General features: G+C 42.8%; 1 protein-coding gene and 5 non-coding genes across 6 annotated transcripts; 1 reads left to right on the forward strand and 5 right to left on the reverse strand.

The window, feature by feature from the left end:
* Positions 1-9,124: 9,124 nt before the first annotated feature.
* On the reverse strand, positions 9,125-9,198 carry trnan-guu (transfer RNA asparagine (anticodon GUU)). Its single transcript has one exon. It is a non-coding gene; the product is annotated as a tRNA-Asn (tRNA).
* A 1,560-nt stretch (positions 9,199-10,758) lies between these two features.
* Positions 10,759-10,830, reverse strand: trnaw-cca (transfer RNA tryptophan (anticodon CCA)). The gene has a single exon. It is a non-coding gene; the product is annotated as a tRNA-Trp (tRNA).
* A 5,209-nt stretch (positions 10,831-16,039) lies between these two features.
* On the reverse strand, positions 16,040-16,121 carry trnal-uag (transfer RNA leucine (anticodon UAG)). Its single transcript has one exon. It is a non-coding gene; the product is annotated as a tRNA-Leu (tRNA).
* Positions 16,122-19,613: 3,492 nt separating this feature from the next.
* Positions 19,614-19,702, reverse strand: trnay-gua (transfer RNA tyrosine (anticodon GUA)). Its single transcript is given in 2 exon segments — positions 19,614-19,650; positions 19,666-19,702. It is a non-coding gene; the product is annotated as a tRNA-Tyr (tRNA).
* Positions 19,703-20,452: 750 nt separating this feature from the next.
* LOC148665368 (histone H4-like) lies at positions 20,453-20,758 on the forward strand. Its single transcript, XM_088633081.1, has one exon. It carries the CDS (start codon positions 20,453-20,455, stop codon positions 20,756-20,758), a length of 306 nt encoding a protein of 101 aa, XP_088489207.1.
* Positions 20,759-20,797: 39 nt separating this feature from the next.
* LOC148665369 (U7 small nuclear RNA) lies at positions 20,798-20,853 on the reverse strand. Its single transcript, XR_015939068.1, has one exon. It is a non-coding gene; the product is annotated as a U7 small nuclear RNA (small nuclear RNA).
* Positions 20,854-27,866: the final 7,013 nt, after the last annotated feature.

The following is a 27,866-nucleotide window of genomic DNA, read 5'->3' on the forward strand; positions in this document are numbered from 1 at the left end:
CAAATGTAATGATACATATTTGTACATTAGGAAAGTGAACAGTTCAGGCATGCCTTTTCCACCCATTTCCACCTTTTTTTCCTACAACCACCCTCTTTACTCTCTCCCATTTTGACCTCCAGAATTGTGATTCCCACATTTTCCTCTTCACTCCAGTTTCCATATTGCATCAGCACACATTTATTTTTATTCAGCTTGGCCCCTGATGCGCCGCAAAACTGAGTTGTCACCTCCAAGCTATTTCTGACTCCCTTATAATCTGTACAAAAAACATTTACATCGTCCATGTATAGTGCAGTTCTCACCTCTTGGGCTCCACTCCCAGGGATTTTAATGCCTTCAATCCCATTCTCCATTCTTAAGGCTTGTGCCAGTGGTTCTATGCAGCAAACAAAAAGGAGTGGGGATAACGGACAGCCTTGGCAAACACCGCAATTCACATTAACCACATTTGACATGCTTCCATTAATCATTATTCTACTTCCTATACCCTTATATAATAACCTTACCCAAGTGAGGAACCTGGTTGAAAGCCCCATCTTTTGTAGTACTCTAAACATATACTCATGAGAGACACGATCGTAAGCTTTCTCAAAATCCAAATTTAAGACCGCTAATCCAATATTCCTCTCTCTCGCATAACCTATGGTATCTCTAATCAGTATTAGGCTCTCCGTGATCCTCCTCCCTGCCGCACCACAAGCTTGATCTGGATGAATGACTTCACTCAGGACAGATTTTAATCTAAGCGTTAAACACTTGGAAAACAGTTTAAGATCACAATTCAATAAAGTTATCGGTCGCCAATTTGCCAGGTCTATGCGATCATTCTTTTTGAATAGTAAGATCACAACTCCCGTCTTAAAGCTGTCCGGCAGTTCTTCTAAAAACTCAAATTCTTTAAAAATGGTTAAAAGATCCAATGCTAAAATATCCCAAAAGGCCCTGTAAAACTCAATGGGTAGACCATCCAACCCTGGAGTTTTACCCGTTTTGAAGGTCTTCAAACTTTCCATTAACTCTTCTACAGAAAGGCCTTTTGATAACGCAGTATTGTCTTTTACACTCTTTGGAATGACTTGCACAAATTTTTCTAACAAATCCTTAGACACTTGTTTCTTTCCAAACAACTCCCCATAGAAATCCTCAGCTACAGTCAACATGTCTTCCATACAAGTTTGCAAAACCCCCTCTCGTCCCTTCAATGCTGACATTAGTCCCCTCTCTGCAACCCTTTTCTTGAAAAAGAATTTTGTACATTTTTCACCTTCTTCAAGCTCTTTCACTTTGCTTTGAAACATGATTTTTTTTAATCTTTTCTCTAGAGAGATTTAAAAGCTCATTCTTTGATTTCCTCACTGAAGTCCCACCCCTCTTCCAATAACTTAACATACCTCTGCAATCTCTTTTGTAATCCGTTTTCAACCCGTTCGTATCCTAGCCTGTTTTCTCCTCCCCATCTCTATGAAGAATGCTTTTGTACGCTCCTTCACCTCCTCCCACCACTGTGCTCTTGTGCCAAACAGGTCATACAAAGACTGCCATTCCTTATCTTTCCCTGAACCTGCTCCTCACTTCCTCATCCTCCAGAAGTGAAATATTCAGCTTCCACACACCCTTCCCCACAGTAACAGCCTTTTGAATAGCAAGTGTACATGACAGTAAACAATGGTCAGAGAAAAAAACGGGGGTTAAGCCTGCAGTTGTGCAAGTAAAAATGCAAGTGGGCAACTCGGACAATACACATTTAAAAGTTTAAATTTGACATTCATGAAACACAGATACAACACCAGTGCTCTCCCTGGTTTCACCACGAGGTACTGACGTACCTCTACCATCTTATTTTTAATTAAAACAGCTATATCATCAGATTTATTCTCATTGGACCCACTCCAAAGTGATGGGCCCAATGTCCACAGTTCTTCCATATCCTTATAGCTGTTTTTAAAAGGTAATCCACACGCCTGTAACAACATAATATCAGCATTTACCTTACTCACAAATGATAGTATAGTCCTTGCCCTTAACTTGGATCGAATGCTTCTCACATTTATGGACACAATGTTCAGAGCCATACTTAAAGGTAGACCAGGGAAGACTAAAAGCTCTGGCTAGAATCATTCAGTCTGTGACACCTACTATACAGGCCTTTTTCTTTTTCCATTTGCTCTCCTTGCCTCCTCCTCCACCACCCCCACCATCAATACGATGGTTCTCCACCTGCCCTCCTTGAGTCTCTAGTTCTAAAGCTGGATCAGTAGGATTGGAGAGATCTAATCCCATGGGAGAACCTGCCATCTGAGGACTCTGAAAATGATCTTCCCTCACTTTTCCACTCGGAGTTAGATCACTTTCTAAATCAGATGTCTCAGCAGACCTTTTAGACTGCACCCTCTGTTCTGTACATTCCATTTGAGCGCTTTCAGTCTCCACGGGTGGCAGACGATCAGGAGAGATGCTACCAATCAATTCAGAGTCCACCTCACTTTCCACATCATTATCATTCTCTTCTACCTCAGCCTCATCTCCTTCACTACATTCTGAACCCTCGCTCTCTTTTCCACTACTTTCTTCAACGTCAACCACATCCAGTTCCTGATCCAGAACCACTGCTCCAGCCCTAAATACCTCTTCAAACTCTTCCTGTTTTTGCATTGGTCTTCCCAGTTTTGTTCTATTTGCAAAGGAATTTGGACAGTCTTTAAACACATGACCTTCACACTCACAGAGATTACATTTCCTCACGCTTGTACATTCAATATATGCATGTCCAATTTCCTTGCACTTACCACACACCACCTTTGTACAGGCATCCACAAAGTGACCCAGCTCCCCACACCTCCTGCAGTTTTGGCTGCCCTTGGTAGAACACAAGGCCTCTATTTTCACCTAATCGAATCAAAGAAGGAATGTGTTTAAATCCACCATAACCATTTTTGTCTTCATGCAACGAAACAGGTACTCTCCATGCACAGTTCCAGATCCCATCATCATCCAAGACTTTCTGAGGCTCACCTTTCACTAAACAATACTTAAACAACCATGTCACAATATCTACCATCATCACCATCTCATTAAAAATACAAACAATCACAGTCGTATTAGAAAGATCCATCAGCTTCTGCCATTCAAACATTCTAATCAGACCCACATCTTTTTTCTCTTCTATTTTTCTCCAAATTACATAATTAAATAACTTTGCCGATTTGAAACTAATGTCAAAACCAATTCCCTTCGGCAAAGTAATTAAACAATTGACATCTAATGCCTTAACCTTTAACTCTTTCTATAACACCTTCCTTGAAAAGTCCAACCGTGAAATATCACCCGAGTGAGCCGAGCCCTCACCTCTCTTATACACTAAACGCACGCAAAAGTAACGGCGCATGCCGACCCTACAGGCCGCCATGGCCGTTACAAATGTGTCAAAAGCAAACAAAAAAACAAACCAAACCCTATTACCTTAATCTTATACTCGTACACAAACTCTACTCTCAACTTCTAGGCTTTAACCCTGTAAGTCTCCAACACTGGCTGGAGACTCTGTGTGTCCGGGCTCAGCGGTTATATAGAACAGGACTCGGCGAGCTGCAGGTGAAACTCATTGCTCTGCGCTCCCCGTGCGGAATGTGCGTCTCCTATCTCCAGACTCGTCACACCGCCTTCTACAGCGGGGAAAAAAAACAAACTCCCCTCTACTGTCTTCATACATCCCTCTTGAATCCCAGAAACACAGAAACTCAGGGGCGTTTCTGTGAGTCAGTACTGAGTTTCTCTGTTCGAGATTACAAGCAGAAACAATAAAAGCGCTGAAAGCAGGAAGTTAGTTCTGCTCGTAGGCATAAACGTGTAAAAATACATTTTCTGATTCATAAAACCTAATAAAATCCACGTACAGTAAGTCTCCCTTTTGTTCCCAATGCACATAACTGAATATAAACCAGTCAAGTTCAGGTACTTTTCTGCTGAATATGAATACAGTAGTTCTGGTGCAGCTGTTACAACAAAGATACTTACAAACTATTTTTTTCATACGAGCTATTGCCGTTTTTAAATTTAATATTTTTTCAATTCGCTAAATCACACGAAACACCAACAACACTCATCGTAAGCATCTGGCCAATCACATTCCTGAATTTTAAAAGTATTTAGTATTTATTTTTAACTTGTTTTATTTAAAAAGAAAATTATACACCTGTTTTACATATTCTTGCCATTTTTGGCATATTGTAAGTGGATTGTAACTTCAAATTGATAATTCCTGATCTTTATAACTGTATATCTATTATTTTTACCTTGTTTTAATATGTTTTAATTATTTTTGCATTTTATAGAACTTTTTTAATATATTGTGAGCATTTTAGCAAAATTTTAAATAGGACTATCAATGCTCCTGACTTTTAAACCTGTATTTATTCTGACATTATTCTCTCCAACTGCAGATGAGGAGGGATGCATTTGATTTTTAAATTGGTTGATTTTGGGGTAAAATGTACATTAATTTCTTTGTACGTATCATCAGTGGGAAACTTGGCATTTTGGGATGAATTGCACTCTTTACTGCAAGGCCTTCAGACTGATTTAGAAATGACGGGAGATTTAAATGACACGTGTGATAAATCAGTCAGGCACAGAACAACATCAAAAATGGCAGAACCCTCTAAAGTACTGAAATATTTTAGGCACATTCGTAATCTACAAGATGTTTGGTGGTTACTGTGTCCTGCTTCCCTTTCGTATTTTTAGTGTGCATGAATGTGTCCCACTTCTTTTACTAGTTTTTAAAGAAGATTCTGAAATATCTGATAAGAGATTAAGCCAGAAAAAAAATGATGACAATTAGTAGGAAGAAAGATACAATGTATTGACAATGTAATATGCTTTAAAGGATTAAAAGGAAAATAAATACTTTATCTATGCACACTAATTCAACTGAGCTCCTCTAAACACTATAGCCTGAAGAATTGCCAAAGCACAATGTATCATTTTGGGTGACACTAAGGGAAGAGGAACACAACACTCAAAACCACAAACCACTTATTTTCAACAGCAAAAATATGCTTGAAAATATTTGACAAAAAAAAGAAATCTTACACGCATGGAAACCAATATTTATCTGCTAGGGTAGAATGCAGCAGAGAACAGTAGGGCAGAAGGTTAGTGTAACTCTATAGTGCATCACAGAGGCCGGTCTCTTCCCCTCATTATGCAGGCTGACTTGTTCACAGTGAACTGTCCTCCAGCGATCCTCCTCATCAGCTGCAATCACTGACATCAGACATGATGTTAATACTCTGACAGCACTTTGGCTGATTTGGTTAATGCGTTTTCCTATTAAACAGGAGATCTTGAGTTCAAATCCCAGTGTTGCCTTTCTTCCTGTCTTGTCTTATAGAATGTATCACTATGGATGATCACGTGTGGCTTGATTTTGTTAAATGCAAGTTTTCATTTTCTTTCTAGAACAACTTGCTTTTCATGAAATTCATACAGCTTGCGAAAGATAAAACACAGATCTTGCTTATCAGTGCAAAACAAATATCACAGGCCGGCAAGAATAAAGTCTTTTTTTTACCAAAAGCTTACAAATGGAGAAAAGGGTTGCACATGAGTCTCTGGGAGCTGTTAATTGAAAGGTTAGTGCTTTGAGCCCGTTTCTCATTATTCTACTTAATTGGATTTCTTAGTAAAACCTTAACCCACTTGATATTTGCAGGAAATGCAGTTGTTTTGTTTGTCAAACTACAACAAGTAAACAAGTGAGTACATTCATTATCACTGGGAATGACCAGTCATGGCCAACATTCAAGGGAATCATATTCAGCCATGGACTTTGACCTTCAAATGGCTGGCGGGAGAATTCATTTATACTCTCGTTGCACCCTTAGTTAAAATATTTAAAATTACAACACAGATTTTTTGGAGAACTTGAAAAGCGAAAAAGACAGTTGGACAGCATGATTATGTTAGGACTGTACATTTGTATTTCAATACTTTTGTATATTTATCTTAATTTTAATATAGATGTAACCATAAATGCTGTTCTATATATATATAAAGATTGTTGTATTTTATAATATTTTAGCGGAGGGCACAAGGGGGTCTATTATACCTTGCGAAAGATCAAAGACAACTATAATAGAGGCTCATATTTTTAAAAAAGTGCTTTAAAAGAAAACCAAAATTTGTATGATATCATCCCTTAATACCGACGTTTAGTTGAAGGATTTGAAGAAGCAACACCGATAGGTGAGTACATTGATTTTGGACCCATGTTTGCATCTGAATAATCTTTCCTCCTGGAAAGAATTAAAAACAGGTCTGTTTTGAGTCTCATGATGATTCTCTTCTGGATCTGAAAAAAAACAGTGCAAATTTGTTTCCGATGTATTTTTCAATTTTATCAGATTTTTTCAGGTGAATGCAGTCGATACGTTCAAGTTTTTAAATGATGACAGGACCTACACTTAGGGCTCAGTACTGATAACACTGCTGATATTGATGGAGTAGAAATAAGTGATGTATTGGCAGCTTTATCTGAGGCGAGAAGTCCTAGAACACCGATAAAAATGTTAGGATTCAGAGGAAGAAATATTTTTCTACCTCACCCAATCCTGTTGCATTAACGAGGCTGAAGTTGGCTGCTTATTCGCCAGCTTCTTACTCGCGTTTTTTGTTCCACCTTAAGTGCTGCTGCTATGATGTTATGCCGCCTTTCGCCTGTAGATGGCTCTCTATAGTCATTTTTAAAAATACTAATCCGAGTGGATTACTGCACATATAATAATAATAATAATAATAATAATAATAATAATAATAATAATAATAATAATTGCTTACACTTATATACAAAGTGCTTTACAGGTAATGGGGACTCCCCTCCACCACCACCAATGTGCAGCATCCACCTGGATGATGCGACGGCAGCCATAGTGCGCCAGAACGCTCACCACACATCAGCTATCAGTGGGGAGGAGAGCAGAGTAATGTAGCCAATTCATAGAAGGGGATTATTAGGAGGCCATGATTGGTAAGGGCCAATTGGAAATTTGGCCAGGACACCGGGGTTACACCCCTACTCTTTTCGAGAAGCGCCCTGGGATTTTTAATGATTTTTAATGGCCCTGGGATTTTTAATGACCACAGAGAGTCAGGACCTCGGTTTTACGTCTCATCCGAAGGACGGCGCCTGTTTACAGTATAGTGTCCCCATCACTATACTGGGGCATTAGGACCCACATGGACCACAGGGTGAGCGCCCCCTGCTGGCCCCACTAACACCTCTTCCAGCAGCAACCTTAGTTGATATGGCTGATATGGCTGCTGGCCGGATATCCTCAGTAAAGGGGAATATGTAAGTAGTGATTATCCAAATTGCATTTTTGTATGAAACACATTTCAGAAAATCGAAAACCAATTTTTAAAACTCACAATAACACAAACTGGCATGTTAGACAACAAGTAAATAAGACAAAGGCAAAACGTGAATTCTCAAAGTCTCAAAATCTTGCATTTTGCAAGAAATGTTATTATAGCAGTTTACAATGGGACATTTAGAACATGGCATATGAGAATATATGATTAACGGAGGATGAGCAAAGGGTGATGACACTTTCTGCTTATTGCTATGACCCTCCTTCCTGATTATAAAATCGTCTCACAATTCTGCCACTGAGGTGTGAGACACAATGTAACAGACTGTCAAAATCCTGAACTTCAGGAAATGTTGCCTTACCATTTTTAAAATATGACCCTCTGAATATGGCATGAGAGAATTCATTGGGAAAAGCTAATTGCTCTTTCTGTTGTATTGCGATGGCCCCTGTTTAGAAAAAAAACATCTCAGAATTCTGACACAAAGGTGTGAGACACAATGTAACAAATTTTGAAAATCATGAAGTATAAGAAAATTTACTGTACCATTTTTTTAAATATGACCCTCTGAACATGGCATGTGAGGATTTATAGTCAACAAATAGCACCCCTTCTGCTGAATTACTTATTCCCTCCTTCCTCGTTACCAGAACATCTTAGTATTCTGACACTAAGGTAAGAGACAAAATCACTCATCACGAACATTTGTAATTACAAAACTTCACTGTTGCATTTCTGTGTTGTGACATTCTGAACATGGCATGTTAAAGTATATAGAAAACCTAGATCAGAACAGGCTAAATGTAATTCATAGCGATTTATATATTTTTAATCCTTTCTAAATGAAAAAAATATGTTTTTCAGTGATTATGACACTTCAGTATTACATAAAATATGCTTCAATGCCAAAATAAATAATAATGGAAAAAATACCCACAGTAAACATTCATAGTTGTGATTATAGGAATGTTATATATCAGGTGGGTAGCTGTGTCAGCATGCGTAGGCTGCAAAGGAAAAAGTAAAGGATTATTCCATGCTGAAAAGAGAAGAAAGGAAACAACATGTTGACCGTGGAGCCTTCTTCAGGTGTGAGAAAGACCTTCTTTATCTTTGCTTACTGCAGTTTATCTTTGATGACAACATCAAAGACGTTAGGAAGTTTTACGGCTAACAGCTCCACATCAACTTCCTTTTATAACTAACCTCATCAGATCCCTCAACTCCCAACTCTTCCAATTTCTCACTTCAGAGAAGGATAAAAAACTCAATCATCCTCTAAAGAGAAAAACCATCAAAACCCCTACCACCTCCACCAATCCTAACCTTGTTTTTACTATACCCTCTGACCTTTCCCTTTCACCCCTTTGCATCCTCAGCTAACATATTTTAAAATTACAATAGACTGTATAGTATTTATGTTTAAAATTAAGGTAAATATGTCAAAATATCAAAATCCAACTGCACAGTGCTATCGTAACAATGCTTGTCAAGTTCTCAAACAAACCTGCATTGTATTTTTAAAATATTTCAGCAGAGGATTCAATTGGAGTATAAATGACTATTCGACGATAATGTTTCGTGGGTGAATATGGTTTTCTGGGGAGTTGCGATGTTGGGCATTATTGGACATTTACCGGTTACCCTGACACGTGTTAAACAATCGCATTTCCTGCAAATATTAAAATGGCTATGGTTTCGCTGAGAAATCCAATCGACTGAAAACAACGTTTACATCGGGGAAGAACCCCGTCCCTGGGTGGACTCGAACCACCAACCTTTCGGTTAACAGCCGAACGCACTAACCGATTGCGCCACAGACACTAACTGGCGGGTCCTCCTCTCGAATCACAAGTTTTCGGTTAAAAAAATATCTTCCCGTTTATTTCGCCAGCCGGTAATATTTCTTCTGCACTGATAACCAAGAATTGAATTTCATTTTTCGCAAGTTGTGTGAATTTCATCAAAAACAACTTTTCCAGAAAGGAAATGAAGACCTGCATTTAACGAACTTAAGCCCTTTGTGATTGCCCGAAATGATACATTCTGTACTACAAGATAGGAAGAAAGACACAGCTAGGATTTGAATCTCGGTTCTTTTGTTTAATAGAGAAGCGCTTTAACCAACTAGGCTACGGTGACAGGACAAGCATCACCTTTTACAGCCGCTTGGACACACCGCTCTGAGACATCTGCGTTCAGTAAGCGCTGAACCTGCGCTCAGAGCAAATTGCCTCTTTTACATAGCAGCCCCGACACTGAGAAACGAAGAGAACTGGCTTTTATCTGGCATTTTCATGTCCAATGCGTTTGACATCTCCCAAGGGCGACAGAGTTCTTTTGCGACACTATTTCTTCTTCTTTTTTATTTCTGTACGCTTTGATAAAAAACGAGAAATCGTGCAAGGGAAAAATGTCTTTTTTTTCATAGAGAAAACGTGCACCAGGAAATGTTGTGTTGAGAAGAAATGATTTAACATGATACGTGACCTAATTTATCGGAGCAATTGCTCGACCAGCAAGATCTGGAGAGGTTGGAGAGTCTGGTGGATGTGATAATTATACGGTGTTGTGGAAGAAAACAGTCTTTCTTTGAATTCTCAGTCAATCGGAATTTCAGTGCGAAACATAAACCCCTTGTCTGATTTAAAGAGATTATATTTTAAAACTCATAAAAAATCAGAAAACACATGTTTCTCACTTTGAAATTTTAGACGGAGCGGTGCATGACTAGTAGCGGCGCTGAGCACACTTTGGGGGAATTCAGGTCATGTGAAATGCCAGCGGTTTAATAAACAACGCGTCTGATTTCGTATCATAAGATTGTAGGTTCGACTTCTACCTGGTTCGTGTAAATTTTATTCAAGCTCCTCAGTAATAGATGTATATTATGTAATGAACCGCACCTGAAAGCAAACGTTGGGTCTGTTTCCTTTGTTTTCCAGCATGAAATAGCAAATCGTTACAAAAAGCACCTGCTAATGTCCAATAGCGGGTTTTGTTCTCAAATTACAGTTTCAGGCTTCAGACACTTTTTAATAAAACAAAAGTGTCCGGAAACTCATTAACTTTCAGGTTTGCTTGAACCTGTATTAAAAAAAGTTATCTGAAACTTCCGGGATTCCATTATCTGATGTAGCTGTCTCTAAAGTTGGACGTGATGTTAAGCAGATGTGAACTGTGCCTTTTCTCTTAAAAAAAAAAAACAAAGTTCTTTTTTCCCCTCCACTCCAATGCTGGAGACTGTAAGCCTGTGTGAGCTCCACACTGCGTGTCCTGTACTGCTCTATTTTGTTTTGATTATCTATGTGGTGTACAGATAGAACTCAACTGCATGGGGTGAATTCCGTGTTCAGGACCAGCAGAACCTGAAAAAGTAACAGCTGACCTCGACATGATTTGAACACGCAGCCTTCTGATCTGGAGTCAGGCGCGCTACCGTTGCGCCACGAAGTCACGGTTGTCAGAACTGTTGAATTTCCCAAAGGAGACAAATCAGCTTCACAAAAAAAAAAATCTCCTGTGAAGAGCGCAGCTCTCCGAAGAGAGTCTCTTCTTCACAGACCACATTTTATTCTTCCTGCGCAGCTCTTGTGCAGGTGTTGTTCTCAATTACAGATCCAGGAACACTGATTTTTTTTCTATTTTTTTTAATTAAGTACCCCATGGTGCAACGGTAGCACGTCTGACTCTAAATCCCCAAGTTCATTTTCAAAGTATATCGGAGTCAACTGATACTGATCAGGTTCTGCTGCTACTGAACCCGCAGTCTTCACCTTAAGGTTCAATTCCTCAAGCCTTTTGACCTTATATGTCCATCCCTTCTCGTCAAAACTCGTATTTTCACAGATTACCCTTCAGAAATCGCAGTATAGAATGAAAAAACTCCAGTAGATCTCGGCCGCTGTTGGTGATTTTCTCTGGAAATTTTACGGAGTGTATCACTTTCACTGAGACCGAGAAGTGTTAAGCTGTACATGAGTCTTTGTGGTTCGGTTGTTAACCAAAAGGGTGGTGGTTTGAGCCCTCCCAGGGACACTATGAGCCTTTTAATGTACACACCCGTCTCACTTTATCTCCACGGCCGGTCTTGTACCGCAATCAAATACAGAGCCCGTAGGAGGCAGTAAGCTCGCATATATAGCTCACTGTGTATATAATGAAGAAGCAGAGGTTAGTTTCTCATCTGCGCGTTACAGAGCCTTACGCAACTCGTACTGTACCAACAGCTAGGGTTTGATCCCTGCACGGGCTATTAGTTGAAAAGCCATTGTAAATGACGTGTAAGAGAGTTATAGATACTGTAGATCAGTAGTTCTCAAACTGTGGTACGCGTACCGGCAGTGGTACGTGGAGTGCCACCAGGTGGTACGCCAAATGACCCTGGAACTGTGTAGTGTGCACTGAAAAATCGGGACGGGTTTTCATATTTTGTATTTTAATACTTGTCGAATACGCAGCCTACATACTACGATACAGTGCGTGCTAATACTTCAGTGGACACAAGAGATACTCTGTAATTCTATACCACTCTATAGGAATGCGTGCTACGGATGCAAGTGACCAATTGTATTTAAAAAAAGCTATTGTATCTCCAGCAAATAGGGAGAAAGGAGAATTAGCGTGATTTTGGAACAATGCCAACATTGTAAACACAGGAATGCATAGAAATACGTGCTACGAACGCAGGCAATCTTGTGAGCACACGAAAGCGTGATAGAAAAATATTTAAGAACTGTTCGAATTTGAGAAAAATACACCGAGCGTCTCTGTGTTTCGCTCCCATGCGCATGAAATAAAAACTTTAAATAAATACGGAAATAAAAACGGAAACGCGGAAAAAGCTTGCGGATTGCTAAAGCAGGTAAGCTACACTATTTTTGAAGAACCTTATTTACAGTTGGCAAAAGAGCTGACACGTATTATGTGTGGAAAAAAAGCTGCTAAACAGCTCGACCTGCTGCCCCCCTCCCCCTGAAAGACACAGTCATTTATAGAATTATTGAAATGAAGGATTATATCAAAAGTACACTGATAGAGCGCGTTAAGATGAGCAGATGTTTTTCACTGCAATTAGATGAGTCTGTAGTCGATTTGGCCAATTTGCTCGTTTACGTTAGATTCGAGTTTGAGGGTATGTCTCATGAAGACTTTCTGTTCTGTAAACCGCTACCAACAGGAACTACAGGAAAGCACATATTTCAGCTTCTGAATGAATTTATCGAAGAGAATGACCTCGACTTGATAAAATGCATCTGAGTTTGTACCATTGTTCTCCAAGAAGGAAAGCTGTTTAACACTGACGTCACTCCTTTTTATTTAACCCAGATTGTGAAGACAACTCCACCCTATCAAAGGAAAATGTTGCACAAAAGTTGGAAAGCACACTCTGAATCCATCTGTACTGTATATTTGATTTCCGCGATCCGTTCAAGGCTGCTTGGTGCTTCGCAAGCAAGTCATGTTCAGGGAAGAAACTCAGCTTAGAGAACTACTGGTGCATTTTCACTCATTGAATTTGATCTTTGTACTCTCTTTACATTCTCAGCTATAATATTTCAAAATTACAGTTCGGATTTGTTGGAAAACTTCACAGGCATTATTAAGTTAGGACTGTACAATTGTATTTTAATATCTTGGTATATTTACCTTCATTTTAATATGGATGTAACCATAAATGTTGTACTTTTGTCGTACATTTTAACTGAGGACGCACGACGACTATTATACCTTGTGATACATGCAAGACATCTGTAAACGAAGATGTAATTAGTCAAATTGGCAATTAACAGAAAACCACAATTGTATAATATTATTTCTCTATGTCGATGATCAGTTGAAGGATTTGAAGAAACTATATATTATTCCTCGATATCGATGATCAGTTGAAGGATTTGAAGAAACAGCAGTGATAGCAGGTGATTTTGGTTTTGAACCCATCTTTACACCTCAATAATCCATTTGTCCTCGAAAAAAGAAAAGACAGGCATGTTTTGAGTCTCATAATGATCATCTTCTCGATCCAAAGAAACATATAAATTTGATTCCTTCCGTAGTATTTTGGATTTTCTTACGAAGATCTCACGAAGTATTGCCAGGATCTATATTTAGCGTTCGGTAGCGATAACACTGCTGATATTGATTGAGTAGAAATCTATGATGTATTGACAACTTTATCTGAAGTGAGAAGTCCTAGAACGCTGTCTATGAAGTGTTAGGATTCATACCAAGATATACTTTTTGTTTTCAACCCAAAATGCTGCTATTGCATTACACATTATGTGAACATTACCAGTTTTGGTAGCTTCTCTGCATGATTTTTCAAAACTGAAACTAAATACAAAATTATTTAAGATCAACCATGACAAAAAAATTATAAATCAGGACTAATATTAATATCAACTGATGTTACTACAGAAAAAAAGATGTAACTGAAATATTAATAAGACTATGCAAGCCTAAAAAGTAGAACAATTCAATTTATATAACTTTTTTTTTTAGAAATGGGCTCACACACCGGAAGACACTAACGTTTCTCTTCGTTAGAGTATGTGAATAACAGTTTAACCCAAAATATTTGGAGTCCAGAGGGAGGACTTGCTCGCTGAATGATCTCTCAAGAAATCCCTGGTGAGATTCAACAGGTGTTTTCTTCAACAGCCACTAAAAGTCTGATGACCTTCTCTGGATTTCCTGAATATGACGTAAAATTAGTTCAAATCATTTGGTAGTTAACACAACGAAATGCTTTGGAGGTACATTTAAAACAGCAGAGCAAGACTGTAGCACTTCGTGTGTGACTGAATTTAATTGTGTAAACCTGGCTCTCTATGAACACGAGCAAAGAGTTCTTACTCAACAGAAGATTGCGATGTGAGCACAATAATATAAGACATCTGGAGACGCCAGAGATTGAACTCAGGACTTCATACATGAAAAGCATGCACTCTACCACTGAGCTACATCCCCTATGGCACAGATGGTGGAACTGACTTAAAGATGTGCATATGTTTACTGACCACAATCCACCCTTCATGAATAATTGAAATGAATAATTTATTTTTATATCCAGTCACATGGGCGACAGTGGTTGATTCTTCAATGGGGGAGTGCGTTTTTCTACCTCCTTACTCGACTGTCTTTCAATTATGTTTTCTTTGAAACCTTTTTGCATCTTTTAAGTGCTTGCAATTAAATTACGCATAGAAAAACAGCAGTACAGTTGATGTTCATGGACTGATGCACACAACTCCAGTGATAAAGCCCTTTTGTAAATATTGTAGAAGAATGTTAAAGGGCGAAACAACGCTCCAACCACGTGAATGGTAACAAGAAGGATCGTGTTCTTATTTAATATGTGCTTTTGAATTGCCTAGTCAATACACACAGGCTTTAGAGATGGACAAATAATTGAGTGAATCAAATTAGTTTTTGTTGGTCGTCTGTGTCTTCATAACTTTGTAGGTGAGAGAGAGGATTGCGAAAATGTGCAGGTGCTTCTCAGAAGTGCGTTGGTGGTATAGGTTCCTTCAAATAACTGAGCCAGTGCATCCCAAATCTTTTCAAGATGATCTGTGATCTGGTAACACATCTCCTGAAACTAACATTCGAGGTAGGAAGTGTGCTCTTAAACACCAAAACACTCAAAAAGGAAGAAGCAGATCTCTGTACACAAGACGGTAGTGCGATATTAGAATTTCAGAGTTCTTGACGGATTCAGGCTCCTTCTCAGAGGTCCTTGCTCGCCAAATAACTTTGCATCTGAGGAAGAGCACCACGGAAAAAACCCAACTCAACAAGAGAGCGCGTTGGTTGCTCTTGCTCTTAATGCAAGGAGCTGTTTTTTTTTCCTCGCAATAATAATTATTAACCAGAAACAGCAGCACAGGTAGGTCGCATTTGTGATTATGTCATTTCTCTGCTTCAGCAAGGTCAATAAAAGACTCTGAAAGTAGTAAAGCAATCTCTCTGTAGATTGCGCTGCTTTTTACCCAGAGTAAAACTATTGGATTGAAGGAATGCTAACCGCTGGGTTAAAATGTATAGTTGTTATTTGGAGAAATCTGTAAACTCGTGATCGACAGTGCTGATTATTTTCCGGAGACGGAGCACTGATGACCTATCCGAGCTAATTGATAAAGCTCACCCAGTGGATACTCTAGCAGAACGTCAAAGAACATTCACCTTTGTATCCAAAGAAACCACAGGAACAACATCAGGAAGCACAATCAATTCCCCTTTTAAATCTTTCCTGTAAGGTATGCTATGTGAATTCATGAAGTTAATCCTCTGATCTCTTTTGATCACGAACAAAGTACTTCTGATGGAGCGCTATGTTCAAAGATTTAATAAGCTTTACCCCTGCCAACGATTCGGCGTGAAGAATTAAAAGTTTCACAGACAAAAGCAGCTCACCAGCACAGCCAATATTGAATGTACTGTACTTGCCGGTACACTATCATGTGCACTGCCTCAAAAGTGATCTTGGCAGATGTTGTTCCCTACATAAAGCTGAACGTGCCAAAGAGAATTTCTGTTGAGAAAACAAAATATTTTTTCTGCCTTGATGTTAAGCCTGTCTTTTAGAAAGTTTATATCTTAACACCTGCAGCCTAACAAAAAGCACTTTTACTGATCGTATTGCAGGTCTTAAAACATTAACATTTGGCAGCGGTGGGATTTGAACCCACGCCCCCAGAGAGACTGGAGTCTAAATCCAGCGCCTGAGACCGCTCGGCCACGCTACCTTCCTCCATGTCCATCTTCCTCACATTGCTGGCTTGGACTGGGGGGCTTCAGCTCTTGTCGTCGGATCTAATGATATCATGACATGTGGAAGTGACTGCACCTTCATCTTCCGAGATGCTTTCAATAGCACAAACGCTACTTTCACCGGCACAAACATAGCAATAACGAAGGAGGTGGGTTTCATCCTTTGTGCTGTTTGTAGGGGCGCAACTCTACGTCGATCTACTGACTTGAAGAGCAAAAATCAAAATCCTCTCCTACTACTATTGCTTTTTTCATAGTTTCTTCAAATCCTTCATTTGAACGTCGATTTTGAAGGATATTGATGATAATACCACATAAATTGTGGTTTTCTTGTGATCGCCAATTTTATTCAAATATCAGCCTTTTTTACGGTTCCTTGCGTGTTTCACAAGGTATAATAGCCCCCCTCGCATCCTCAGCTAACATATTTTAAAATTACAATAGCTTATACAGCATGCATGTTTACATTTATATTAAAATTAAAGTAAATATACAAGAATACATACAGTACTAACCCAATAATTCTTGTCAGGTTCTCCAACAAATCTGCGTTGTTATTTTAACATGTTTCAGCTGAGCGTGCAAAAGGAGTATAAATGAATTTTCCCGCCAGCCATTCAAAGACCAAATTCCATGAGTGAACATTATTTTCTCAGAAGTTGCCGGTATTGGACTTTGCCGGTGGTATTGAATTATGTCCAAACTGTTGTAGTAGTTCCTTCTTGAAATTCGACACGTGCAAAGCACTCGTAATATCATAGGTGTTAAAGTTCGCTGAGTCTATTCGAGTCATGGTGTGTATCCCTGCCTATCATTGGGAGACAGGTAGCTTTTTTACACTCAGATTCCAATCTTCAATGCTTTGTGTGAGAGCTTACATAACTTTCATTTTCTCACATTTTCTGACGACTGTTCCAAAGGGGCACCCTGTCAATTCCGAATACTTTTCAAAAATCTGACATTCATTTATATAAGAGACAGACCAAGTAATAATTCTACATTAGTTCAGGTGGGTAAACCTGAACTAACTAACTAATAAACCTATTAATAATTCTACATTAACATGTCCTACACTGATCAGACTAATTGACATGGTCTGATTCAGAGCCTGTGCAGTTCGTGCTAATTACAACAACGACAGTTCTGAACCCTCATCACCGAACTGAGCACAAGTTCAGCTGTTCTCCAGTTTTGTTACGCATGGTTTTTCATTGCAATTGAGTTCAGAGCTGGAGCTGATCTCCAGACAGTACAGTGTTTTGGGTAAGTTGTCGACGCAGGAGGCTGCAGACAACTTACCCAAAGTGTTTTCTATAGCTTTCAGGTGCAGTTCATTTATATAAAAGAATGTAAGTGGTATAACCTCAACAAGCCAGATGGCAGTCGAACCTATAATTTTCTGACACGAGGCCTAACGCGTTATTCATTACGCCACTGATCCTGCTATTATAGTGTTAAAAAAACGCGTTTTCTACGTCTGTTTAAAAATCACTAAAAAAGACAAAGGGCTTGTGTGTTGCGCTAAAATTCCGCTTCATTTCGAATGCAAATAAAAACCGTTTTGTTCCGTGAAATCATACATTTGTCACATCCTTCATACTATACTTCTCTCTTGTATTAGTAAAGCATTTTGATTTAAACTGAACAATATATTGTAATGCAACAAGGGCTCAGGTGGGCGCCGTCGCCGCATTAGGTCGGCCACCCACCGTTGGGAGCTCGAACCCGGGACTCCCATGTCTCTCTGCAGCGACCCAGCCCGGTGAGCTAAAGAGAGATCTCCCCACAACCCACGGGCTGTGGTCCTGCTATCACAGGGAAGGGCAGTGACGTCACCTGCTCTGGTACACCGGCTCTTACACAGTGCCTGTCGGCCGTAAGCGTTACACTATGAAAGGTTTCATCTATACACTTACACATAATAAGTATACGAATAAAGAAGCCGCAGCTCAGGTATTAGAGAGATTTAAAATCGGATCGGAGGATTTAGAGTCCAGACTGCAAACCAACAGCTGACACAGGTCTTTTATAGAACCGTTTTGAATTCCTCTACTTTGTCCCCGTGACGTCATTGTCCTGCTCGCAGCCGAGCCCGACACACGTCTGGTTTCTGTCGCTGGGCGCATACCCTGCGGTCCATGCGGGTCCTGATACCCCAGTACAATGACGGGGACGCTAAACTGTAAACAGGTGCCGTCCTTCGGCTGAGACGTAAAACCAAGGTCCTGACTCTCTGTGATCATTCAGGAGAATGGTGGTGGTGGCGGGGAGTCCCCATTACCTGTAAAGCGCATTGAGTGGAGTATCCAGAACAGCGCTATATAAGTGTAAGCAATAATGATTATTATTATTATTATGTAAAATGCAATAAAAAATAAAACAAAATATCAAACTTTGATTCAAAATAGATTAATATAAAACTGATAAAGCTAATGCTTTTTTCAGGGCTATATCTACTTTTTTTTTAAAAAAGCGAAGTCTGTCGCGACTGAAAGTTCGAGAAGGTATACCAGCGGGTGCCTTCATATCGTGAGCGTCAGTCTCGCCCGTAGCTGCGAGAAGGTTAAAAGCGCACAAGTGATTTGTCTTTCGTCAAAGTAACTGCCGGAGCAGTAAGATGCAGAGCACCATCCAGCAGCTGTAGACGATGTTCGGGGAAGAGCTAATTCTGTTTTCAGCACAGGGAGTGAGAATGAGCTCAGTCCGGCTCCCAGCAGAATCCATCCTGGTTTGGTTACAGTGAGTCTGAGGCTCTTTGGATCGTAACGTAAAAAAAACAATTGCTCACATCGTGTGACTTCCACCACAGGAAGGAAAGATATCACTTAAAAAAATCAGAACTGAAGATTTGGATCCGGGGCCTCATACTTATAAAATTATTAAAATAATAATTATCAAAATATCAGATTGTGTTTCTGCAAAATTTCATGCACAGTACGCCATTTTTATCTAAAACAGTCACAACGAGGGCTTTACACGCAGTCTGGGGTATTTTCCCCTTTTATATTTTTGCCACTTTATATCGAACCTGTTATACTCCCAGAAGTGCACAGTAGCTTGTACTTTTCACCGCTGGTATAAACAGATGTGTGCCGTGTTTGCCTTTGTAAGCATTTGTTTAAAAAATAAGTTCACAATACGATAAAAACACAGAAAGCACAAACTTTATAATACAACGATACAAAATCAATACCAAATCATTATGCCAATTAAGTAACTATCCTTTGAAAACAGAGAACACCTTTATATCTACAAAAAACTTGACATTTGTATGTATTTTTGAATTACAAATCAGACAGTGTAGTCCCTTAATTCAAAGATCAGATCTTGGCAAAAAAAAGACAATCAGACGTGGGCTGAATTCGGAACAGGAGCCTTTGCTTAGTCGATTATTGAGCTTTTGATCAATGTCTGAATAAAACAGAGTCGCTTTTTTAACTCTTTGATTAAATTACATGAAAAGCACCTTCCTTCGAGCCGGAATCAAACCAGCGACCTAAGGATTCCCTGTTGACTCCACTACAGTCCTCCGCTCTACCAACTGAGCTATCGAAGAGATGCTGTGGCATTGCTCTCTGGCACATACTGCCCAATGAAGTAAAATGTGAAATGGGTGATTTAAATCCCACTTCGACATCAAGTTTCCAACTCGTTTCCTTAGTCTCATTTACCTTGAATTTAAGCCACGAACCAGGATTCTACTGTATAAACTTCCAGGGATATTACAAAATGTTTGATGGGGCATCAATCATTCCAGGCGGAAATTGATTCCTTTTTTTTCTCGAGGGATCATATTAAACATTTCATTAGTATCGAGAGGAGGATCACCAGTAGACACAAAACAAACAGTTTCTTTCTGTCTTTATTAGAAAGTAGCGTTTGTGCTACATTAATAATATTTTCGTGGAAATAAAGAAGTTGTAAATTTTAAAAATTTATATTTGAATCGAAATGTGGTTTTGAGTTAAATATTAGCGTGTTCATGTAATTAGTTTGTGTTTGTCATTACTATATATATTGCCATGTTACTAGAATTTGTAACTGAAGTTTACTAGTTTTGTTTTTTATGATGATTAGACATTTGAATACAATATTGTATATAATGTATAATTTGAACTACATATTGTTCAGGTGTGAATAATTGTATATTTTAAGAATACATTTCTAAAACAAATCATTGGCTTTATTTACTAGTTTCTACACCTATAAAAATCTTTCTTTGATGTATAATAGACATCAAAGAAAGATGTCTATTATACATCAAAGATGAGCAGTGTGTGTCGTGTTCACAGCTGATAACTAGAAGATGTCTGGAAGAGGCAAAGGCGGAAAGGGACTCGGGAAAGGAGGTGCTAAGCGTCACCGTAAGGTTCTCCGCGACAACATCCAGGGAACCACCAAGCCCGCAATCCGCCGCCTGGCTCGCCGTGGGGGAGTGAAGCGGATCTCCGGGCTGATCTACGAGGAGACCCGCGGGGTGCTGAAGGTGTTCCTGGAGAACGTCACCTACACCGAGCACGCCAAGCACGCCAAGAGGAAGACCGTCACTGCCATGGACGTGGTGTACGCGCTGAAGCGCCAGGGCCGCACCCTGTACGGCTTCGGGGGCTAAACAGGAGCGGAGCTTCACTACCGGACCCCGACCAAATAAATGGGGTTCCTGACTTCAGAAAGCCTTCCAGACAAATACTAAAAGAGCAAAAATTCAATTTGGTAAATGAAATGAAAACACATACCCTACCAAACCTTGAGTACAGGCCATTCAGGATGATAATACAAAACCATTTATAATTCAACAAATAAAACCTGTCAACTGGTAATCACCACTTATCATAAAAAAATAAGTAGCAATACACAGTAGGGGACTCTTGGGTGCAAGTTAAATCCATGCAAGAAGGGGTTTAGTGTTATATTTCCAAATCAGATATGCAAATGAGAGATCTGGCCCAGCCAATCTCAAAGCTCCCATGGTATGGAATGGAGCTGCTCCCCTCTTCTAGTTATTCACACTGGAGTTAGGTTACATATAAGCACATTTCATCTAACAGTTGCTCCAGAAACAAAAAATGTAAACAAATGATCTGGAATGTGACCAAACCTATGAGAATGTAGTTCAACAGATAACTTGTAAACCTTGTCATAAGATGTTTTGTGTTCTACAAAATATACTTTATTCTGCAAAAAAAACATCTCAAAAGGAACATCTCACACATATTAACACTCCATGTAATAAAAAACAACGGCGGAACGGAGATTGATTGTCCGTTATCAATCTTTGCGAGTGGGGGCGGATTTGCACAATTAAGAGAGTCCCTCCAAATCTACCACTTGCTATTGTCCTTTAATCTCTGTATAGGGCCCAAAGTCCATTCCAGCGCTCCCTTGCCGTGGGGAAACCCCATTTGGCGACGTGGTGCTTCGTCCTCTTCCTGAGGTCCGCCAGGATCCTCTCCTCCAGCTCCCTCGCCCCCCACTTTATGTTGTGCCGGATGAGAGTGTTCCTCGCCTTCCACAGTCCTTGTTTTGTGAGGGACAGCAGCAGCCCCCGCAGGTCCTGTGTCCCCTTGTCCAGTCCGGTGGGTGCCAGCCCCCAGCAGAATGTACTGGTAACTGAGCACTGCATCCTTTCCCAGGAGTTGCATAATGTTGTCCATTCTGCCCCACACCACCTTGGCGAAGAGGCAGCTCCAGAACACGTGCTCCTGAGTCTCCTCGACAAAACACGTGTCCCGGGGGCAATGCGGATTCCTGGAGATCGAGTGTCTGTAGAGGACCTTTCTGGTAGCCAGTCTCTTGTGTACAGCCATCCAGTTGAGGTCCTTCAGTTGGTTGTCAAGTTCTTTGGGCTGCGTCCTTTCCCAGTCTTTGTACAAGTCTCTGTGGTTGGTGCAGAGCTCTGGCTGTCTCGTGGCCTCGTACCTCCTGCTCCACTTGACAGCGCGGATGTAGAACTCCGGTCGCCTTCTGCCTTGGGCCCAGTGTTTGACTACTGGACCAAGTGCCTCATTGGGACGGAGAGCCACAGCCTGACAAAGTACTTGTACTTGTGGCCAATGGGCTCCCGCTGCGCCCGACAGAGGTTGCAGTAGAAGATGCAGTCGAGTTTCAGGGGGAAATGTGGGACATCTCGACCCCCTTCCTCGACCGGCTGACACATCCGGTTTCTCGTGATGTACTCGTACTTGCCGCCCCAGACGAAGCCAAAGATCATCCCTTGCAGCTCTCGTCTGAGTCTGGCCAGCAGCGGGTACACCGCAGACCCAGCATCGCATTCACCTTGGCGATCCTCTCGGTCCAGTTGATGGTCTCGTTGTCCTAGCTCTGGAAGGAAACCCCCAGTATTTTGAGAGGCTCCGTGCAGAGCTCGAGACCGTCCGGCTCCGTCTTCCTGTGCTTTCAGGGCCCGGAGAACTTCAGTTTGCTCTTTTGGCGGTTGAGCTTCGACCCCAAGGCTCTGGAGGACTGCTCCATGACCTGCAGGGCCCTTCTTAGCCCCCTGTCCGACCTCAGGAACAGCGTTGTGTCGTCAGCGTACTGGGAGATCTTCAGGGTTTCCCCCGCGCCTCCCGGTATCTCCAGGCGGTTGATGACAGGTTCCCGTCTCACAGCCTCTGCTAGGGGCTCTGTGAAAAGAACATAGAGAAGGGGTGAAAGGGGGCAGCCTTGTCATACTCCGGATTCCTGGGGAATGAAATCCCCCAGGTTTCCGTTCACGTTGACTCTGCTGCCTATGTCAGAGTACAGTATATTAATCCAGTGGCTGAAACTCTCTCCGAAACCGAAGCGTTCCAGCACCCTAAACAGATAGCTATGGTTCACTCTGTCGAAGGCTTTCTCCTGGTCCAGTCATGGGCATATTCCGGTCCTCGCCCCAGGCGCTGGTGTCTCTGGTCAGCTGGAAGTTCCAGCTGACGGATCGCCCTTCCACCCCACACATCTGGTCGCTGTGGATGATGTGGGGAAGGGCGGTTCTCAGTCTGGCAGTCAGAAGCTTGGACAGGATCTTTACGTCCATGCAGAGCATCGTGATCGGCCTCCAGTTTTTGAGGTTGTCGGCATCTCCTCCCTTAAAGAGCAGGGAGATGATGCCCTTCCTCATGGTGTTTCCGAGTTTCCCCCGCGGAAGATCTCCTGCACCACTTCCACCAGATCTGCCGCCAGGGTGTCCCAGAAGCAGGTGTAGAATTCCTTGGGGAGTCCGTCCGGCCCCGGCACCTTGCCATTCTCCATGGACAAGAGCGCAGCCTTCAGCTCCTCGGCCGTGATTGGACCCTCCAAGTCCTCCCTCACCTCCTCTGGTACTCGTGCCTTCAGCCCCTCCAGAAAAGCATCACCTGCCTCCACCTCTGTCTGCTTTTCTGAAAAGAGCTCCTTGTAGAAAGTGGTGGTCGCTTCTACCTTGTCACTCTCGTCCAGCACTTCCTCTCCATCTCCCCGTCTCAGGCTGTAGATCACCCTCTTTTTCTGGGCTTCTCGGACCTGATTGAAGAAATAAGAGGAACAGGTTTTATTATTTTCATAATGCTCCCTTTGTGCCTTGACCAGGAAAGCCTTGGCTTTCTTGGTGTGCAGCTTGCGGATCCTTTCCTTCAGGTCCCATGCCCAGGCCAGTACCGACGACCGAATGCCGGCAGGTTGGTGTTAGCCACCACTGTCACACACTCATGGTCGGAATACCACTCCGGGGACACCGTCGCCGACTCCAGGGAGCAGGTCGTGTGCAGAAAGATGTAGTCCAGGCGGCTGCACACCCCCCGGGAGTTTTTCCCGTCGTTAGGGCGGCACCGTCTGAACCCGTCTACCAGGGAGAACTGCTTGAGTAGCGACTCTGCTGAGCTAGCGTCGCTCCCCTTCTCCCGGTCGACGTTGAAGTCCCCGCCAAGCACCACCTGTCTGTTGGTGGTGCAGCAGCTGGCCAGGTCAGCAAACACTTCCTTCCGGATAGAGGGTTCCGTCGGAGCATAGACATTAATTGCTCTCAACTTCTGCCCCCTCCAGTCGATGTCTACAACCAGGATCCGGCCCTGCACCACCGAGAAGGAGGAAACCAGTGTCATCTCTGGGTTTCCGAGGAGGATTCCCACTCCGGAAGAGTGGATCCCTCCTACGCTCCAGCATGATTCTCCCTTCGTCCATTCCCTGGTGAATGTCAGCTTGTCGCTTTCAGGTGGACCTCCTGTAAGAAACAAACTGAGAAAGACTTTGAGGCCAGATCATGAAAGACTCCCTGTCTTTTCACCGGGTCTCTTAGCCCTCTCACGTTAGTTGTTAGAAAGATAAGTTTCACAGTCATGATTAAACAAGTGAAAGTTGAACCTCCTCTCTTTGTGCTTACAGTGGAAAACTTGGGAGTCTACATCTGGGCACTGTTTAGCCTAGATGTAACTCCTCTTGTTCGGGTCCTGGGGGGAATATACTAGGCTCCCTCCAGGTTTCGCTGGGGACTGAAAAGTAAACATGCTGGACAGGTCCAGCCCTACCATCAGTCCCGGCTCCAGGGCGGCTTCAAAGTAATCCTCGTCTTCCGTGAGGATTCTCTCCACCACTGCTTCGGGAAGGCTTTTTTCTTCCCTTTCTCCAGGAGTTTCGGGGACCTCCAGTTGCTCCTGGGCCTTGGGCCTGGGCTGCCTCTTCCTGTTGTTCCTGGGCCTCAGGGGAGGGGGTTCCGACTTCCTGGGGTGCCTCCTCCTGTTTTCCGTGGGACTCGGGGGAGGGGGGTTCCGTTTCCTGGGCTGTCACTTCCTGTCATCTTTGGGCCTCGGGGGGGAGGGTTTCCATTTCCTGGGCTGCCTCCTCCGGTTGTTCCTGGGCCTCGGGGGAAGAAAGTTCCGTTTCCTCTAGGACGAGGAAACAGTTCTCCCTTACCACTCTTTTTTTTTGTCCTTCCGAAGGTGGATCCTCTTTTCCTTCTTGCTGGGAGTTATCCAGGGCCCTTCCTCCGGTCAGCCATTTTGTCCGTCGTCCTGGCGGCCATCTTGAGGCACTGGTGCGGCTGGGGGTGTGGCCTCGGCAGTTTCGGTTCTCTGCAGGGGAGGTGCGGGTTCTTTGTTCTCACCTCTCTCCCTTTGTCTTGAGACCGGTTTCTGCCGGTCGGCTTCCATCACCTGCGCAAACGAAGGTTTGCTTACCTTGCATTAGTGAAGGAGGTGTCCCTTGGCGCCGCATCCATCACACTTTTTGGCTGCCCGGCAGGTTTTTGCCAGGTGCCCCTCTTTGTTACAGTTGTGACATCTGACGATATCACACGTGTTCTCCTTGTGGCCGGACTGTCTGCACTTCTTGCAGAAATCCGGCATCCTGGGGTAGTAAAGCTACCCCCTGTCGGCTCTGATGTTGAAGTGGGCCGGGGGGTGCTGGAAACCGTCGACGCCCTCTAGGTCCTCTTTCAGGAGGACTCGGTACTGGCGTTTGCCGTACCAGACGCCGCAACTGTCCCTGATTTCCGTCGGTTTGCCCACCACAGTTACATACCTCCCTAGGTACGCTGTTACCAGTGCCATTGGTACGTAGGGGTTGTACGTGAGGATTGTGATGGTCCTCTGGTTTGTCTTCCTCATAGGCTCCGGCCTGAAATCAGAGAAACGGGGGTGCTTACCTTTTTCTCTGATCATTTTCGTTGCCTTTTCATATGAGGCGTCCGTGGCTATGTAGGCCTCCATGTATCTCTCTGCCTTGTTGTCTTGCAGGCAGTAGAGATCTCCGGCCACCAACTGCAGGATCCCTCTCAGGAAGGTAATGAAAAAGGATTTCGCAGTTGGCATCGTCTCTGTTTTCTTGGTCCAGTGGAACCGGATCAGTGTCTTCTTGTCTGCCATCTGGAAAGGAGAAAAAAGAAAAAAGGAGAGAAAGAGAGAGAGCAAGGTCCTCTGGAGAGGAGGGTTTAGCTGCTAAAGGAGCAGCGAGTGAGCCCTGGACTTTGTCCTTGTGGGCAAAGCCCAGCTAGGTGCAGGCGCAGGAGGAGAGAGAGAGAGGGAGCGGATAGCGCTTCCGAGTCTCGAGGAAGAAAGCAAGCACCGCGGGCAGGCCACGAGTACCTACTCCCAGCCAAGAGGCCAAGGAGGTGGAGCAAGAGAAAGGGGGAGGGGAGAGGAGAGAGCAGAGAGAGAGAACGTTGCTGCCGGATCCCACCCAGCTCAGCTGCTGCTTGGCCTTAACCCCCTAGGCTCAACCTAGGGCGATACCAGCTCAAGCACTCTTCAGGATCTTCGATCGCCTTCTAGAACTTTGGAAAGACAAGAACTGCGGGCATGCCACTTGAACTTGATCTTAGCCAAAAGGCCGATAACATTGGATTCCAGCTCACTGGCCCTGCAAAACTTAGTTCAAGACTTTAAACTCTCAGACACATATAGATTTTTATATCCCACAATAGCAGGATATACACGGTCAGGGAGGAATAGCAGCTCCAGAATTGACTATTGCTTTGTCTCAGAGAGAGTGAAAGTTGTTGGGGTCACTCTTCAGCCTGTCTTCTTCTCAGATCATCAGGCTTTAGGGTGTAGAGTGGAACTCCAGGGCGGGACTGTCTTTGGCCCAGGCTTCTGGAAACTCAACACAAAGCTGCTAGAGAACGAGGGGGTAGTATCCCGCTACAAGGAGAAACTATCACAGTGGCTGTCCTTGCAGTGTCTGTACGGGTCAGTAGGAGAGTGGTGGGAGGAGGTGAAGGTGAGGACAAAGCCCTTTTTCATGGCTGAGGGAAGGAAGGCTGCTGCCAGACGGAGAAGAGTGCTAGCCAGGAAACAGAGGCAGCTGCAGCGTCTCTACACGAGACAGTGGCTTCGATGTGCTCGAGGATATCACCCTTTTAAAAAAGGATGTCCGGAGCATAGCGGAAGAAAGTAGTCGAGGAGTGCTGTTAAGAATCAGAGTGCAGTTCTTGGAAGAAAATGAGAAGTGTACTCGCTTCTTTTTCAGGAAAGTGGTAGGCTCCAAGTCTGTCATGGAAAGTGTAGTTGATGAGGAGGGAAGAGAGAGTACAGAGCTGAGTGCTATCCTCTCCTGCATCGAGGCCTTCTTGTCACGGACGTCCAAAGGGACTAACCGTGGGGAGCAGGAGGGTGGAAAAAGACCCATATGCGTAGCGGCAAGACGGGAAAAAGGCCCGGGCTCATTAGTGCAAAGAGTTCAGGAATGCCATATAGAAACCTGTGCCCTCAGGGAGCGGACGTGGGGCGCCCTGGTGCTAGGCGGGTCTCAGGACATCCGAACGTCAGTGCTGAGCGAGGACAGAGTGCAAGACCCGGAAATATATAGCCCAAGGGAAAGAGAGGGACAGGAAGGACAGCAGACCAGAAACTAGGGACAGGACAGAGAAGGACCGCCCTCTGGCTGCAGAGGGCGTGACACTTCTACTCAAGACTGTACAGCTCTACAGAGGTAAAGGATGAAGAAATTAATTTTTTTACCTCAAAGCTAGAAAAAGTTTTGAGTGAAGAAGATAGGGAAGTACTTGAGGGGGATTTGACAGTAGAAGAGCTGAGAGGCTATGGAGAGCTTACAGAAGGGGAAAACGGGTGCTGACAGGCTCCCTAAAGGGGCGTCTGCTTTTACTACTTGCACGAATGAAGGCAAAAAAAAGCCAATCGATGTGAACGAACGGCGCTTTACAGAGAAGTACTGCCTGACTGGATCGTTTATGAATGACCGAGGCCACTCCGAGCTCTTCTCGGTTTTCTTCAATGACTTACTAAGGATATTCTTCACATTCGCCCATGCAG

This window comes from Lepisosteus platostomus, chromosome 5 (genome assembly GCF_059453375.1).
Source record: "Lepisosteus platostomus isolate fLepPlt1 chromosome 5, fLepPlt1.hap1, whole genome shotgun sequence".
Taxonomy (NCBI): Eukaryota; Metazoa; Chordata; class Actinopteri; order Semionotiformes; family Lepisosteidae; genus Lepisosteus; species Lepisosteus platostomus.